The sequence below is a fragment of the Muscardinus avellanarius genome, assembly GCF_963383645.1.
Source record: "Muscardinus avellanarius genome assembly, chromosome: 11".
Taxonomy (NCBI): Eukaryota; Metazoa; Chordata; class Mammalia; order Rodentia; family Gliridae; genus Muscardinus; species Muscardinus avellanarius.
Genome location: NC_137797.1, coordinates 49,977,748 through 49,995,712, shown reverse-complemented (window position 1 = coordinate 49,995,712; position 17,965 = coordinate 49,977,748). Strand labels below are relative to the sequence as shown.

At 43.8% G+C, this 17,965-nt stretch overlaps 1 protein-coding gene across 3 annotated transcripts in view; it reads left to right on the top strand.

Annotated features, from left to right (window-relative positions):
- Positions 1-4,812: 4,812 nt before the first annotated feature.
- The window catches only part of LGR5 (leucine rich repeat containing G protein-coupled receptor 5), a gene marked incomplete at both ends in the record, with an annotated part of 134,449 nt that continues 121,296 nt past the window's right edge, over positions 4,813-17,965 (top strand). For all 3 annotated transcript variants that reach the window (XM_080706046.1, XM_080706045.1, XM_080706044.1), the window contains one exon: positions 4,813-5,021. In XM_080706046.1, the coding sequence (XP_080562172.1) occupies positions 4,813-5,021 (209 nt within the window). The remainder of the gene's footprint in view (positions 5,022-17,965) is intronic.

Below are 17,965 nucleotides of genomic sequence, written 5' to 3'. Positions count from 1 at the left end.
GGGAAAAGAGATTTAATATATATTTGTCTCTATTGTTCATAATACACAAAAACAAACAAAAAACTCACCTTTCTTGGCTGCATGTGGTGGCACATGCCTATGATCCCAAGCAACTCAGGAGACTGAGGAAAAAAGATACAAATTAGAAGCCAGCCTGGGCAACATAGTGAGACCCTATCTCAAAATAAAATAGAACTGGGGGTGTGTCTCAGTGGTAAAGTACTTGCATAATAGACATAAGGCCCTGAGTTTAACCACCAGCACTGAGAACACACACACACACACACACACACACACACACACACGCACACCAAAAAAAACCCCACTACTCCAAATGGTTCTACTACAGTTCAAAAAAGAGCTCACATTTTTCTACAAAGATATGCAATTTTATTTTTCAATAAAACAACAGTATGCTTAAGGTCCTATCCATTTGAAGCCTATATTCTGACTAGAATTCCCAAAGAATTGGGAAGAGCGTGTGGAAATTAAAGTCAAAAGACTCACGTTAGAATTTTAGCCCCATCATTAACTTGCTAACCAAAATTATAAAAACTACTTACATTTCCCATCCTTAAATGTGGGGTAAGAATCTTACCCATCCTTCTGAGGACCCAGTGAGAGCATGTGACTACACAGTCATTACCAGAAAGTTTGAAAACTATTTTATTACTAAATGGTATTTTCTACAAAACAGAAAGAAGCCTTAATGTAACTGTTTTAGTATTCAAGGAACCTGGTTTGCTGTATTTTCATCTTTATAAGCTAAGATTAGAGGACTAACATCCACCCATTCAGGCAATAAAGTCACTATCGGCCATACCATTCTTGTCTTCAACCCACAGGATCTTGTATTAGAACATCTACCAGGCCCTTCTCAAACCTTTCCTGTGTCCTGTGCTTTCTGGCTTTTACTGAGCATGCTTAATGGTATGCAACCACAGCTGAGCACTCACTCATTGGCTTAAGTAACAAAACAAAAGTAAGCTGTTCATCCAGCTTGGAGGTGATGCAGCGGAAATGGCTTTAGATCCAGGTGTCTAGAAGATAACCTTAGGATTTGCTTCTCTCCTTGACTGTGCTAACGATCCATTCCCAAGGAGCTTTCTCCCTAAGGCAGAAGGGCAGCCCCCGTGAGCTCCAGATTTTTGTCTTTAAGGCTCAAGTGAAAGGCAAAGGTCCTCACATCCCAGGAACCATGACAACCACCCAAACAGATTCAGATTTGTTTGTCCTGTGTGGGTCACGTTTTCTTCCCCAGAACAAGGAGGTGGAGCCACATGTTTGACAGCCCTAGGGCTTGGGAGGCAGTTTCCTAAAGGAAAACTGTGAAGTGCTCTTACTACAAGGAGAGGAGAGAAATGCCAGGTATGCATACATGTATATGTATAATATATATATATATATATATAATCTGATGTGCATTATCCCCAACCCCCAGCATATCTGTCTTCCCTGTATAATTAAATCAGAAACCTCTTTTCTCTACTTTCACTTGTTAATAAGCTTCAACTCCCCAAAAGAAAAGGCACTAGCAGGTTGAAAATCTACTTGATTTCAAGTTCCAGACATTTTAACATTTGGAACAACCTTGGTAAATAATACTCCTTTACAGAGAAGGTAACTGAGACTTAGCTTGGTTCATTCTGTGTTCGATCAACCTGAAACTGGAAGAACCTAGATTCAACTGTAGTTCTGCCTGATTCACCCCCCCCACTAAAGTGCTCTGCTCCTTTGAGCAACCTTGACATCAAAGGAAGTGCTGTTTGATGTTCTTAAAAGGATAGTGAATGAGCACAACCATTTCTGGATGCCAATGTTGATAAATCAATCAGTCAACAAATATTTGTTAAGGACTCACTATTATGAGTCCATAGTCTGAGTCCTGCAGGCAAAGAGACCAATGGGCTAAGTCTTTTCCACCAAAGTAGGCACACTCAAGTTGGCAAAACGTATATTCAGGAGACCTCTAGAGCACCACTATGTGGTAGTTCTAACACACTTTCAATGAGAGACTCAGGATGGGATTCCTGTTCTGAGTCTGTCATCCTTTAGACTGCAAGCTTCCTGAGGAGGGGTCAGTCTCTGAGCAGCATATCAGTTGTCTGTCCACAAGTACATGTGAAAGGTCTCATAAAAAGAGGAAGTCATGAGTTCCTATTACAAAATAAACAATGTGTGGATAGATTTTTTGAATGGAAGAAAGGCAATCAGTAGATATTCTGTAAGTGTGAAAGGAATGGTTGGGAGAAGCCAGCATAATATGTGAATGAATGAGCAATGAGTGTGAATAGCTGTGCAAAGTCAAGTGGGGAGACAAAACAGAAGTGGGTACCAAACTGATTATTCAGAAACCTGGGTAATTCAGTCTCCAGGGACACTGTCGTCTTCCCCAAAGCCTGGGCCACGGTTCCTTTATTTGCAAAATGAGCAGGATGGAGTCTATAATCACCTCTTCCACTGTCTCTCCAATTACAGAGAGTCATGAACTTGCTGATGATTGGACTCACCCAAGAAAAAAGCATGTTTGGAATACAGATTTAGGTCAAGAAAAAATATATTCTACTATATATATTTATATGAACTTTTCTCAGGTGAACAAATAGATAGGTTTGGCAGTCACTCCAGGAATGAAAGAGGGCCAATATACAGCACCCCTATATTCTCTCTCTCTCTCTCTCTCTCTCTCTCTCTCTCTCTCTCTCTCTCTCCTCCACCCACCCCACGCACACACACAATCTCAACTGTAAAAAAATAATTCAGAAGCTTCTATGGGGAATTCAGGTGGACAGCCTAAAATGAAAAAGATTAGGAGGGACCTTGAAAGTAAAAGGGTTTCCTGCTTTCCTGCAGCAAGAAGGTTTTGTAAAGTTTGTGTGTCTGGAGGCAGGCCGGGGCTCACACCCCTTTCACCGGCTCCCTGGGATGTGGAAAAGGCAACTTTGACCTCATGCAGGACTTCTCTCCAAGAAAGCCCCGAATTGTTTCCTTCTTTTCCCCTGCAGATTCACTGTAGGGCACTTTCTGAGGTGTGGAAACCTGCACTTTTCACTAGCATTCTGTAAACGTGCTAGGAATCCGGTGCTGCTCACCTGGGTGAAATTGTTCCAGAAAAGCCTGGGCAGTTAAGATGAAAAGCCTCCCCCCACAACTACCCCACACAGACATCAAAATAAAACAGTCTGTCCTTCCTGCATCACTTTTCTATGATTCCCCTGAGATTCTAAGACTTTTTTTTTTTTTCTTTCTGGTCTGGGGATGGAACCCAGAGGCATTTGACCTCCGAGCTACACCCCCTGCCCAATTTTTTATTCTTTATTTTGAAACAGGGTCTCACTGAGTTGTGGAGGGCCTCACTAAGTAGCTGAGGCTGTCCGCAAACCACGATCCTCCGGTCTCAGCCTCCCAAATGCTGGGATTACAGTCATTTCCCTGTCCTCTCCAGGAGAAGTTAGGAAGCTCCAAGCTGCATTTACTTAGCGATTAGTCTGGCACTTTTAGTTTAGGGGAAAGCAAATCAGATGGTGCTCTGACATGAGGACCAAAAAAGCCACCCATCGTTCGCCGAGGATGCCTGCTTTCTTGCCCCATAACTTTTTTCTGTATTCGATTTTAGACCCTGATTAAGTTGTCCAGGCATCCCTTCTAGTTTATGAAGCCGGCCTGGACGAAGCATTCCGTCCTTCCGTCCCTGCGCATCTGCCTCTGTGGCTCTGAAGAGGGTCCTTCCCATGTCAAGACTCTGGGTCTTGGGGGCTCGGGCTGGGGTGAGGGAGGGCGTCCCCTGGGGAGAGGGTGGGCGTCCCCCAAGGTGGGGGGGGTGTCCCCCAGGGTGAGGGTGGGCGTCCCCCAAGGTGGGGGGTGTCCCCCGGGGTGAGGGTGGGCGTCCCCCGGGGGTGAGGGTGAGGGTGGACTTCCCCCGGGGGTGAGGGTGGGCGTCTCCCGGGGTAAGGGTGGGCGTCCCCTGGGGTGAGGGTGGGTGTCCCCCGGGGTAAGGGTGAAAGTGGGCGTCCCCCGAAGTGAAAGTGGGTGTCCCCCGGGGTGAGGGTGGGCGTCCCCTGGGTGAGGGTGGGCGTCCCCTGGGTGAGGGTGGGCGTTCCCCGGGGTGAGGGTAAAAGTGGGCGTTCCCCGGGGTGAAGGTGGGCGTCCCCCGGGGTGGGGGGTGTCCCCCAGGGTGAGGGTGGGCGTCTCCCGGGGTGAGGGTGGGCGTCTCCCGGGGTGAGGGTGGGCGTTCTCCAGGGTGAGGGTGGGCGTCCCCTGGGGTGAGGGTGGGCGTCCCCCGGGGTGAGGGTGAAAGTGGGCGTCCCCCGGGGTGAGGATGAGCGTCCCCCGGAGTGAGGGTGGGCGTCCCCCGGGGTGAGGGTGAGGGTGGGCGTCCCCCGGGATGAGGGTGGGCGTCCCCAGCCCTGCTCGCGGCGCTGGGCGCTGAAATCCTCCCCGCGGAGGCGCCCCGGGAGCGCGCGCAGCTCGGGGCACCTCTGCAGCCTCGGGGCCGGATCTCGGGAAGGAGGGAGGGGACGGGCGGAGGAAAGCGGGGCCGGGCTGGGGGGGCCTGGGAAGCCGGGCTGCGCTGACGTCACTGGGCGCGCAATTCGGGATCGAGCGCTTTAAAAATCGAGCGTGCGAGCGGAGATGCAGCCGCACAGCGCCCGGTCCTCCGGCAGCGGCAAAGCGCACGGCCCCCGCCGCGGCTGCAGCCAGGGCCGCCCCCCGCCCGGCCGCGCGCCCCGCCGCCGCCCGGGGCCGCAGACGCCCGCCCCGCGCCGCCCCGCGCCGCCGCCGCCCGCGCCCCGGGCCCCCGCCGCGGGCACCATGGACACCTCCCGCGTCGGCGTGCTCCTGTCCCTGCCCGTGCTGCTGCAGCTGGCGGCCGGGGGCGGCTCGCCCCCGCCCGGCGCCCCGCGGGGCTGCCCCGCGCACTGTCAGTGCGAGCCCGACGGCAGGATGCTGCTCCGGGTGGACTGCTCGGACCTGGGGCTGTCGGAGCTGCCCTCCAACCTCAGCGCCTTCACCTCCTACCTGTAAGTGCGTCGCGCCCCGCTCGGGGAGGGGCCCGCGGGGAAGGAGCGGGTCTGGGTTTCCAGGCGCGGCGGGAGGGGAAGGGGCCCGGCGCTCGCCTGATCTGGAGGGAGCCGGCGACTTTGCCCAGGGCATCCTGGCCAGACCAGTTTGGGCCCCGCTGGGAGACGCACGTGTCGTCGCTGGGGTTTGCGCGCCTACATTTTCCGGGCGGGCAGAGAGGAGGCTTACTGTGCACCCCGGGAAAGAGCTGGTGCGCCCCGCTGCCCTGTCCAGCGCTGTGCAGGGCGCATCCCTCCGGGTGCGAATACTTGCGCAGAGGGGGGCGTTTATGCCCAGAAGCCTGGAACCCAAGGGCAGCCTGTCCCCCTGGTCCCTGGCCCCGACCTCCTCTCTGTGTCCAGCCACGTTCCACTAGGAGATGGGCGGTAAAGTTTCCCAAAGGAGAAACCCAACTTGCCCAGCTCCCAAAAGACTCTCGCACATGCATCACTATAGCGCAATAGTAACCTTTCCTTATTCTTTTTCTTTTTTCAAACGAAGTGATTAAAATGTGGCAACCACAAACTCCGATTAGGGTTGCCAGAACGTTATCTTTACCTTTGGCTGCCCAGGCCGCCCTTTGAAGTGCCGGCGGCCGCAGTGTAATCTTTAACCATCTCCACCCCCCGAGGAAAGGGACGCGGGCCGAAGGCGGCCGGGCGGATAAACAGCGGCGCCGGCGTCCAGGGGGGACGCGGAGCTCTGGATCCTCGGTGCAGGGTATCTCACGCTTTCTTCCGGAACTACAGCCTCCAGACCCCTAGCCGCGGAGACAAGGAGGCGGCTCTTCATAATTTTTTCTCTGAGACGCTCAGGAGGGAGGGAAACAGGTGGTTGGGTGGATGCGGTGATCCAGAAGGGACCCTGGTCTCAGGGACGGGGACCCCAGCTCCCTGTCAAGCGTCTGAGGCTCGGTTCCTGTGGGGCAAGAGACCAGGATCGAGGCCACCCTGAGAAAGGGCGCTCCTGACCACACATTTGGGTTTTGATTTAAAACATTGCTCTAAGCCCATCCCACACCTGTTTCATCCCAGTTTCGGCTTCTCTGATGTACCTTGGCAGGAGCAAGTTGAGGTGTTTGTGAACTCAGTTTTTCCTCTGTTCATTTGTTTTCTGGAGGAAAGAAATGCGAAGAGGCTTGCACAACGCTTTCACTAAATAGTGAGCGGTTTCCTTTTTCTGGAGACAGAGTGAGGAAGAGAAGAAAAAAAAAATTTTTTTTTAACCTGTTCTGCTATTGTATTGAAAGAAAGGGACCCATCCTGCTAGATTTTAGTATCCGTAGAGGGCAGCGACCTCATCTAGTAAGAGGATGTGGGTTTCTTTATCTGCATGAGATACAGGATTCTTTTCTCCCACTACAATTGCACTTCTTGCAAGTGGTAGTGATATTTTTCCAGGAATGGAAATCCACTCTCGGAAATAATCATTCTCTCCGAATTCACATTTCCTCCTCCTGAACAGCTGTCTCTACTACAAAGCAGAATGCACATCCCCGAGTTCTTTGGTTTAACTGCTGTCAGTGATTCCAGGATAATGTCTTCTCCAGTACAGTGAATATCTGAGACCAGTGTGGCAATGCATTTAAGAGCCTAGAACTATTCTTTCACACCATCCTGAGGAAATTCAATTATATGAAAGGGAGAGATGCACCCCCCCAACACTTACCTACTATTTAAATCATAGAGTCATAGACTGTGTTAAGAATATGGCAAATAAATTTGTGAATAGTGTCCAGGCGCTTTTTTCTCACACTTGAAAGAAGAAACACTTGTTAGGCTTCTGTTACTAAAAGTCTAAAATTCTGCTGTAAACTATGTCCCACATACTTCAAGTGCACTTAACTGCCCCTTCTATGGGCTCAGGAGAACTTAGTGCCACCGACTGCCAAGGGTCACTTTCTATCTATCATTGCTAATAACCCCTTGAAGTTAAGATACCATTAGGAAGTGAATTGCTGTATTCTTCTCATGCTGTTTGGTGACAGCCTGTACCCTGGCATAAGGGGAAGTTTTCTCAGTACCCTATAAATATTAAGCTCAGAGTGTCTGTGAAAAGTGATATAGTGCATGTTGTTAACTACTTGATTCTAATGGTTATCATTTCAGGGAATATGAGAGATCAGTCCCAAAGTGATGAACCGACCTGGTACTCTTCATAATGATCTCATAATTTGGTGCAAAATGCCAGAGGCCACGAGGTGCCCTTTTCTCATGGGTTGAGGGTTTGGGTGGGGGGGTGGTTCTGTTTTTACAATCACAGAAGCTCTGTGCAAACATCAAGGATAGATGATGCCCTCTTTTGGTTACAACCTAGTATTATCTGACTGTTTCTACCCTTCACTTGGGTAGTCATGATCTAAAAGAAAGATTCTAATTTACTCATGTTTGAGTAAATGAGTATGTTTTCATTAATTTTCTTATTTTAAGGAAAAACTTAATTTGCTCTTAAAAGGGGATATAAATTAGGCTCCCCTCCGGCTGGAGACATTTTTGGTAGTGAGACTTTGAGGAGAAAGTTAAAGTATGCCTCCGAACTACTATCTTTTATTGTCAGGAGGTTATCGCCACTTATGTAGTCAAAATGTTATCTCCTAATCCCCCCCCACAAAAAAAAAAAAGAACAAGCATTGCATTTTCTTCAAACAGATTGACAATGGCAAGGTCCAGCTGTACACATTTAGCAGATAGATTTGCCACAGTCCCATAGCTTGTGGCAAGTCTGATTGATTTGTAGGTAAAGAAAGTTTTCTAAATCTCTTCCGTAGAAATGAAGGGCTGTTTGTGCAATGTTTCATAATCTTGCTTCCCAGTAAAGCTAAATCTTAAGCCAGTCTGAACATTAATGTTAACTCTCTTTTCTTACTGAACTACATTCCTCAAAGACCTGTAATTGACCAGTGAATGCAGAAGGAGCTCTGGAAAGCTCTCCATCCTAATCCCTTCTCACTCTTTCCTCTTCTCCCTCCACTCTCCACCCGCGCTGATTATGGGCTCCGAATTTACTAACAGGGACCAAAAAAGTGCAGCCAGCAGAAGAAAAGGACCACACCAAGGTTGAAACATAAAAGCAGACAATAATTATTTACAGTGCTTAAAATACCTCAATCTACCAATAGTGATCTGTCAGAAACAAAGTAGGTCTATCCTCTAATCTTGTTATAGGTAAGTTATTTTAGTGCATCAAATGTGAATACTTTTGTTAACTGTTAACGGGGTCTTAAAAATAAATTCCTCTATGCTACTTTCATATGTCATTGAGCTAGTTAGTGTGGCATCCAGGTTGAAAACTAAATCCTAACGAATAGTCTCATACAGGTAGTGGACTTTTCTTTATTGATCTAGACTAGCTATTTTACTTTTAAGTGAAAACTGAGTTCCTTTCTCCCGCTTAATGACATGAACATTTTATTATCCACAAGCAAATTTATGTTTTAAGAACCAGAAGAAATTTTTAATTTTACCTAATCTACTTTCACATATGTTATTTTGAATCAAAATGAAATTGTTCACATAACTAGTAAAACTGATGTTAGTAAGAACTGATCAAAAACCTCATTTAGCTAAACTAAATATAGCCCTGGTGTCATACATACATTTTAAGCATTTAAAATTCAGTTTAAAAATTAAAAAAACATCTTTAGAATCTTCTTTGAAAATAATGTAATTTATTTCTAATTCCTTTCAATCAAGGAAAAGAATTTTAAATTAAAGAAGGCTGTATTTTATGAATGGTTACAAAAGAGTTAACCATTCTAAGTCTTAAAATTTAAATCAATTGCAAAATGTATATAGTTTGCTCTTAAACATACATTTAAATTTTGTTTAAAATGTGATATCAGTAACTTTCTGCATCTTAATGAAGTTCTTTTTCTCTAGGATTCTCAGGGCTGGGGGGGGGGTTCGCATAGTGTTTTTGTTTGGGAGGTAATTATCAAAACTCATTGACTAAATTTGCTTCAGTAATTTTTCTTAAAATACTGAGATCTGATTCAAATAATTTGTGGAATAAATTTAGAATTAATATATTACTGAATATATTCAATATGTGCATAACAGAGTATGTATCAGAATCAATTAAAGCCAGGCATGGTGGTGCACACTTGTAATCCCAGTACTTGGGAGGCTGAGACGGGAGGATCACAGGTTCCAGGACAGCCTCAGCTACTTAGTGCGGCCCTCTGCAATTTAGTGAGACCCTGTTTCAAAATAAAGAATAAAAAATCAGGCTGGGGGCATAGCTCAGAAATAGAACACCCCTGGGTTCAATCCCCAGCACCCCCCCCCCCCACACACACACACACGAAGAATCAATTATGTATAATGAACACAACTCTCGGTTCTCTTCTTCCATCTGCATTTTCTTCAGATGCAGCAATGAAAGTTTGAAATTATAAATGAGTTAGGAGATTGGAATCAAGAAATAGCCTTTGTAGGGTGTGGTGGCCCATGCTTTTAATTCCAGCACTTGGGAGGCAGAGACTGGAGAATCCCACAGGTTCAAAGCCAGCCTCAGCTACTTAGTGAGGCTCTCAGCAACTTAGTGAGACCCTGTTTCCAAATAAAATATAAAATAGAGCTGGGAGTATAGCCTGGAGGTAGAAAGCCCCTGGGTTCCACCCCCAGTACCACACACACACACACAAAAATTAACCTTTGTAGTTAAATAAAACTAAGTTTTTAATAATGAACCATTCACACTTGGCTGGGTTTAAGGAACCTCAGAAACACAAAATTGGTCTAGGATTTCTCATAGATTTGTTTTTATTAGAACTATTTGATTGCTTTAAATTTTCAAAACACATAACTGTCAAAGGCATGAAAATATCAGAGTAAACAATTGGCCCAATAAGGCTATCATAAAATTAAAGACATTACAGAATACTTATATATAGTTGTAGCTTATACCTAATCTTTACTTACCTTAACAAAGTACTTTTCATATTTCTTCTGCTAAGTTTATGCTTATTAAGTCCTTTTTTTTTTTTTTTGGTGGTACTGGGGTTCCTGGAAGCCCTTCTACCTCTGGGATACACTCCCACGGGATACACTCCCAGATCTATTTTTTAACTTATTTATTTGGAAACAGGGTCTCTTAAGCCAGCGAGGCTGGCTTCGAACCTGCGCGATCCTCCTGTCTTCGCCTCCCAAGCACGGGGATTACAAGTGTGCGCCACCACACCCAGCGTTTATTAAGTCCTTTTAACTATAAATTTCAGTATTTTTCAAACTAATCCAAAATGTATGCCATAAGATATAAATGAAAAACAGTAGTGAGTTCTGCACTGCACAATTTTGTGAAGTAATTTTCTTTGGTTTTGTTTCAAATATTTAAATAAACTTAGAATAAAGCTAAATGGCATATTTAGCCATTGTCAACACCCCCAAGTGGATAAAATCCTTCTAATAAGATCCAACCCCCTTATTTTTGCTGTGATGTTTTCCTCTATACAATCTTATTTTGTAGGAGGAAGATGAATCATACTGGCATTAAAGTCAGGCTGATACATTGCAAACCAAATAAAACAAGTAGGTTATGTCGTCCTAAAACTCTATTTGGTGCATATAGTCGGATTTGGTATGTTAAATCATCTATCTACATTTTTATTTAACTATTATTTATTACCAATGACATTTCTAATATCATCTGTGGAACTCACTACCTATGGGGGACAAAAGAAACATTGCATAGGCTATAATAGGGTACCATTTGCTAAAATTCTTATAATTCAAAATTAATTTTGTTCTCCATATGTGACATGGTAGGAAGCGGGTCTTTCTTGTCCCATTTTCTCCCGTCTCTTCCAGTTACTTTTTCTGTTACATTGGTTGAGCCTAATTTGAAAGAGAGAAGGACATGAGTCGTTTGGTTTTAAGAAGTGGAATAACATGATCTAGAGGTGATGCTAAAAGACTCAGCACAGTTTAGCACTAGTGGGAGGGCTGTTTAAGAGATGTTTTATAAGCAGGAGAGCGCCTCATATCCTCATAGACTGCTTTCATTCTGAATATTTAAGAATGGAATTGGAAAAGCTAAAATTTACTTTGAGAGTACGCAAAACAACCAACCCATGACTGTGAACCCATCATCCTTAAGTCGGATGGAATATGCCCCAGGATGTACTGACAGGCTCCCTTTCCTTCAGAGTTTATGCTCCTGATTTGGCTCTGAGATCCTCCAGGGTAGAAAATTTTCTACTATATATCCATGTGCTCGCATTAGTGCTTGAGTCTTAAAAGATATTTAGTAAATATTTTTAATGTTTAATTTAATATAATTAAATGAATCCACTGCTGAAATCCTAGTATATAAAAAGAGTTAGAGAAAGACAAGAACTACTAGTCTACAAGTAGCAGAACCTCACAAGGCTTCTGATGCCCCATAATTATGGCCCAGTCACATTTGAAATACAATCAAATTATATTCTACTTAAATGATGCAATGAGTTGTTTATTTTGACATATGCTAGAGTTTACATATTCAAATTACATTATTTTAATAAAACTAACAGCTGAAATTTACATTGTTCTTCCTGCATATCAAGTGCCATGCTGAATACTTGACTTTTCATATCCTATACAGCTTTTTGATACAGCTACAATGGTTTTATGCATAACTTGGGGGACAATAAGTTTATTCCACGGATGTTTTCATCACCAAAATATTTTTGGACCTCTTTGAAATTGTCTTCAGGGTAGGGCTAGTTTACCAAAGCCACATTACACACACACACACACACACACACACACACACACACACACACCAGGCTTCTAATTTATAGTTATATTTCATAAAGATTGTAATATTTCATAAAGATTGTAGCTGGTGCTGAAATATTTCAGCACTTTTTTTCTCTTCAGGAACACAATTTATAAAACTATAAAATCAAAAATATTCTTTCAAGGACTTCCAGAACAAAAGGTAGTTTTTAATTTTTTTATACACACACACACACACGTTTGTGTGTGTGTGTGTGTGTGTGTGTGTGTGTGTGTGTGTGTGTGTGTGGCTTATGGCCAATATTTTAAGTATAGTAAGTATATATCTTTTCTTTTGCAGTACTGGGGTTAGAACCCAGGGACATTCTACCTCCAAGCTACACTCACAGCCCTGTTTTTATTCTTTATTTTGAAACAGGATCTCACTGAGTTGCAAAGGGCCTCACTAAGTAGCTGAGGCTGTATGAGAACCACGATCCTCCGGTATCAGCCTCCCAAATGCTGGTATTACAAGTGTGCGCCACCATGCCCGGCTGGTATACATCTTTTAACATAGCCATTATCTTACTACTTCAGAAACTATTTTTCTTGTCTAAGCTATATATGTTTTGACAAGTAGACTAATGTGACACAGTCTTCCAAGTCACCTAGAAATCTGGATAAGTTAACGTTCCCTCTTTCCAACAAGCAAAACAACTGCCCTGAATTGCGTGTGTGATTACATCAGTCCTTAAAATCATCTGCTGCTATAAACGTGATATACATTAATCATTTGTGATATTGCAAAGTCAACATGAAAAACCAATAGATGGCCAATTAATTATAAATTATATTCAATGTAAAGAGTCCCTCATCAGCCTGACGTAGTGGCTAATACCTATAATCCCAGTACTTGCGAAGCTCACACAGGAGGATTGCAGGTTTAAGGCCAGTCTCGCAACTTAGCAAGACCCTGTTTCAAAATAAAAAGAGCTAGGGCTGTATCTCAGAGGTAAAATGCCCCTGGGTTCAGTCTCCACTGTCACAAAAGGAAAAAAGCCCTTACCAAAATAAGTGTGAATGTTTAGAAAACTTGGGATACACTGGGATACAATCTCTGAAATCCCTTAAGATGGCACTCTCATCATCTAGTTTACAAATTAACTTAATGCTAATCATTTAAAATATTCAGCAGCCCCCAGTTTCCAAGTGGCGCATTTTTTTATTTTATTTTATTTTTTTATCTAGGCACTTTTGTTTTCTCACATTTATGTTATCCTTCAGGAGAATTTTGGCTTCACCTGCAGGCAAGGACTGTGGTGGTCACAGGCAAAGAAAGTCAACCTCTGCACACACTGACACACACCCCAACACACCGATAAAGACCCTTCCCTTTGTGCCCATGGCTCAGCGGAAATGACACATACGCATGCTGACAGGGCCTGGTGGTGGACAGCCAACCCTTTTGAGGGGAGAGGCTGAGGGGCTGGCTGCGTGAAGGCACCTTCAGTTCAGTTCAGAAGCTGAAATGCAGAAGACAATCGTCCTGGCAAAGGGAGCCCAACTCCAGCTGAGAACGCGTGCTCCCAGCTGACCTTCCCCATCAGCCTGCCAGCCGAGATTAAGCCTTCCTCAAGAGGCTCCTTGTTAGCCCAGCCTTTCCCCCAGTGTTGCTCATCTTTTACAACTGGAAGCCAAGTGCTTCAAACTGTTACTCAATTTTGCAGCCAAATTCCTTTATTTCCTCCTTTTACCTCCTTGTCTGCCTCTCTCTCTCTCTGTCTCTCTCTCTCTCGGTCTCTCTCTCTCTCTCTCGGTCTCTCTCTCTCTCTCTCTCTCTCTCTCTCTCTCTCTCACACACACACACACACACACACACACACACACACAATTGTGTTGGCTAACCTTACATGCATGCCTTTTTTCCAAAAGAACCTAAGAATTTTTTTTGTCCCACTAAATAACTGGCAAATACTTTTGTTCTCCCCCCACCCTTTTCTTCTTGAAACTTTGATTAAGTAGAGCAGGGACTTCTGAAAAAAGATGTCTATTTGCAAAAATAACCTTCCTTTGATCAAAAAAAAAGCCACAAAAGTGTACTTCTCAGGAAAGCTGAAAACCACACATGATCTCAAGTGGAAAAAAATATAAAGAATTTGCTGAATTTTTAACCTTAGCACATAACAAAGATATTATTTTAAAGTTGGTTGGTTAAAATGTGGGCTGTTAGAACTTTCATTGTGTTGTGTTTGGGTTTGCCCAGTGTTTTTTTAATGAGTTTATTGGTTGGACACACAAAACACCACATGATGCCTGAAGTTTTTATGCAATAAATTTTCTTGTGAGGGACTTACTTGAAGGAACCCGGTTACATAATCCATTGGTCCTTAAATCTATTGGCACAAAAATAACCTTTCAGTTTCTGTGTACATATGTAGTAGAGATTATTTGATTATGAAAACCAAATAAAAACTTCCATGGAAGGAGGTATATTCCTTAGTCGTCATTTTTGCATACATGTATTGAGACTCTCACAATAAACATGTATTCTGTGATGTTTGTTGAGTGAGTCTACAGGATGAATTTGGAGTCTTCTAGGAAAGTCTGAAATAAGAAATCTTTTTTAATTTTCTCTTCATACATCCTGTCTCAAAGAAACCCTTAGCAGACATGCTTGGATTTGTCAATCAGCCTACTCTATAATTGTTATAGTGTTAACTGCACAATAGAATAAAGCCTAAGGAAAGAATGGCAAGAGAGCTGGAAAGGCCAACTAAGTAACTCTGCTGTCCGAGGGACCGTGCTGGCAGCACTGAGAGCCTGTGCATGACTGGCCTCCACCAGACACCTGTTCCAGATGGTACAGTTCTTTCCCCTCTCCATCCTTTACTTACAGATGATATCAGAGGGTAACCAGAGGGACACATTTTCCTTATCTCTGATACCCTGCATCCTCTACCCCATGCTTTCAAATTACAACATGAAAGGAAGTTTAGAAAGAAGAAATTTTGGGATTAAAGCATCAACTCTAAGTACCCCATAGTTTGGGTCTTTGATTTTAACTTGGAGAAGCTACATCATGTCCCTGTGGTGGAAGCTCTTAACTCCTCCATAGCCTCCGTTCTCCGGCAGCTGTTGTTCTCCAGGACTCAGTGTAACTGAGCACAGGAAGAAGTTCAAGGTCTTTTTTCATTGAATCTTCAAGCTCGGGTAGCAAAAGGAAATCCCAGTTAAACCAGATTCTCCCAGGGTGTAAACATATCTCATTTGGAGAACTCAAAAGTTTTAGCAACATGAGAAACTGACAGCAAGTATCCACCTTCCAGCTGCTGGCCTTCTAGCAAAACATCCACTTCCCCAGGGTCTTACAGTCCTGAGAAGTGTTAGGTGGATGCTGCTGGGCTGCAGTGACCATTATGGAGTAATTTAAAACCCCTTGTGTTTTAGCTGTAGAAATGTCTTAAAATATAACTAACTGTATAAGAAAGGAAAGGCTAATTTTGGTAGATTTGTGTTAATTACAACAAAACCAATTCAGAGCTTGGGCTAATAGCAAACTATATTTAGAAGTTCTTTAAGAAACTGAAAAGATCATCTTCTATCCACAAATTACCAGAATGACTAAGCTGTATACCTAAGGTCACATTACATACTGCTGAATTGAAATTTAATCGTGAGTGCTAGAACATTACCCTAATTACCCAAATAAATGGAATTAAAATCATTTAGATGGGTTGCAGAGGGTTGCAGTGAGTCAAAAGCTATGTCCACCCATGGAACTTAGAATAGAAAGGATATTAGTGTTACCCATGTAACACCTTCATTTCCTTGATCATGAAATTCGTGTTCATAAGGACTAAATGATGTCCCACAAATCACATAGCTGGTGATGATGAAATTGGAATATCTCCTGAAAACCCCAGTCCAGTGCTCTCTGTCAGATTTTTGCTCCAATGCTAGACACCCAGATAAATTTTGAAACTTCTGGATACTTTTCCAGGTGATGCCAAATGTCCAATTGTTTATGCATCTTATACACACAAACACACACACACACACACACACACACACATATACATATATATACATATATTTTTATTTAGGTTATATGCCTGAATTTTAACCATATCATTTTATTTTGGTCCATTGCAGATACAGCTAAATAGTATCTGCTAACACCTAAAAATCTGTCGAGCCAAGAGGAACTACTGAATTTCACTGGAGGGATATATAATCAATTTTTCATGTTTCTGTTCATAATGGTTATGCATGTTTATTGCAATATAAATTTTACTTGTGACAATAATTTGATTAATTTAATCCATCTAAATTCCTCTTGTATTTCTTCCCTTTCTTGTTTCATGCCGATGTTGCATTACTTTAGTCTCCTCACTTTTTGCCTAAGTAACTGTGGCAGTCTCCTGTGATGGTCTACTTAGACCCCTGACACACGTGCACACTCCATATCACCTCCAAATAGTTGTCCAAGATGAATCTCTAGTCATGTCACTTTTATATTCCATTCTTTGGTGATTTCCTGCAGCTTTCATGATAAAGGGTTTTTGTTGTTGTTGTTGTTTGTTGTTGTTGTTGTTTGTTGTATGTGTGTGTGTGTATGTGTATATGTGTATACATATGTTACTGGGCTTGAACCCAGGGACATTCTATTTCTGAGCTATACTCTCAACCCTATTATATTTTTATTTGGAGAGAAGGTCTCCTAGGTTTATGAGAGTCTCACTACTTGCTGAGACTGTCTTTGAACATGCTATCTTATTATCTTAGCTTTCCAAGTACTAGGACTACAAATGTGCCACCATGCTCAGCTTCATGATGAAGTTTAACATCTCAGTCTAGCCCATAAAGTCTGCTTCTCTTACATTATCTCCTGCCTGCAACCAACCTCTGCCACCAGTTGCCCCTCCCCAGGTCCCTGCTCCCTTCTTCTCATTCCCCAGGTTCCCTGTGCCATGCCTCCAAGCGTCCACATGTGCGGTCTCGGCTCTGAATGCCTTTCTTCTTTTGCATCTTGCTGGCCCCTATGAGTCTTCCTATTTTGAGTTTAAACATCACCTCTTCTGAAAAGTCTTCTGTGACCCACATTCTCAAACCTATCTGACGCTTCCACATCATCCTGAGCCCACCTCTGTCAGAGCACTCACCACCCTTGAGCTACGTGTCCATTTCTACTGCTGGACCAGATAGTCCTTCAATTGTAGATTTGCTTTGACCAAAGGAGGGGGTGGGGGAGACTGTCTCTGGGTACTGGATCAGAACACAGAATTTCTGTGTATTAGTCGCGGTTTATAATTTTCTCTATTTTATGGCATTTCCATATCTTGGGGCTTTGCTGATCCTAGAGAGACTTTCCCTTTCTGGGCTAGTTGATTTCTAGAGTTAGCAAATGTCTCTACATATGTATGCCTTTTATATGCAAACCAACCCATCCAAGGCTCATCCCCACTCCCCAGCCTTCTCCTTTATGGGCTTTTGCAGGACTCGCATACTCCACGTCAATATTCTCTGTGCTAGTCATCCCTAGATACCCGACAAGAAGAGACAGCCTGAGCATTCCAGAGCCCAGTTATTCAGACTATCCACTCCTGGACCAGTTTACCTGCCTTGCCCACTCCTTTCTATGGAAACCCCAATAAAGGCTCTTTCCAGGCTCCTTCCATGTCTTCCTCTTGACTGGCCCTTGGTACTCCCTTGTGTGGCCCTGCATGGCATGGGGTGCCTGCCCCTCTCGGGAATTTGCGAAATTATTTTCCTGTAGCAGTCATCTCCTCATCTGTTGGCCTCACCATACCTGAACTTGTTTTTTTTTTTTTCCCCCCCAATACTGGGGATGGAACCCAGGGGCATTCTACCTCCGAGCTATACCCCCAGCCCTATTTTTTGTTCTTTATTTTGATACAGGGTCTCACTGAGTTCCAAAGGGCCTCACTAAGTAGCTAAGGCTATCCTCAAACCACTTTCCTCCTGTCTCATCCTCCCAAATGCTGGGATTACAAGCATGCGTCACCATGCCGGGCTCAACAATATTTTAAACTACATTTTAAAACACCCTGTGCCCATGCATGTCTGCTGGACATGGTGAAGGAGGACATTTCCCGAGTACACCAAGCATAGTGATGCACATTTGTGATTCCAGTACTTGGGAGGCTGAGACGGGAGGATTGCAGGTTCTCGGCCAGCCTCAGCAA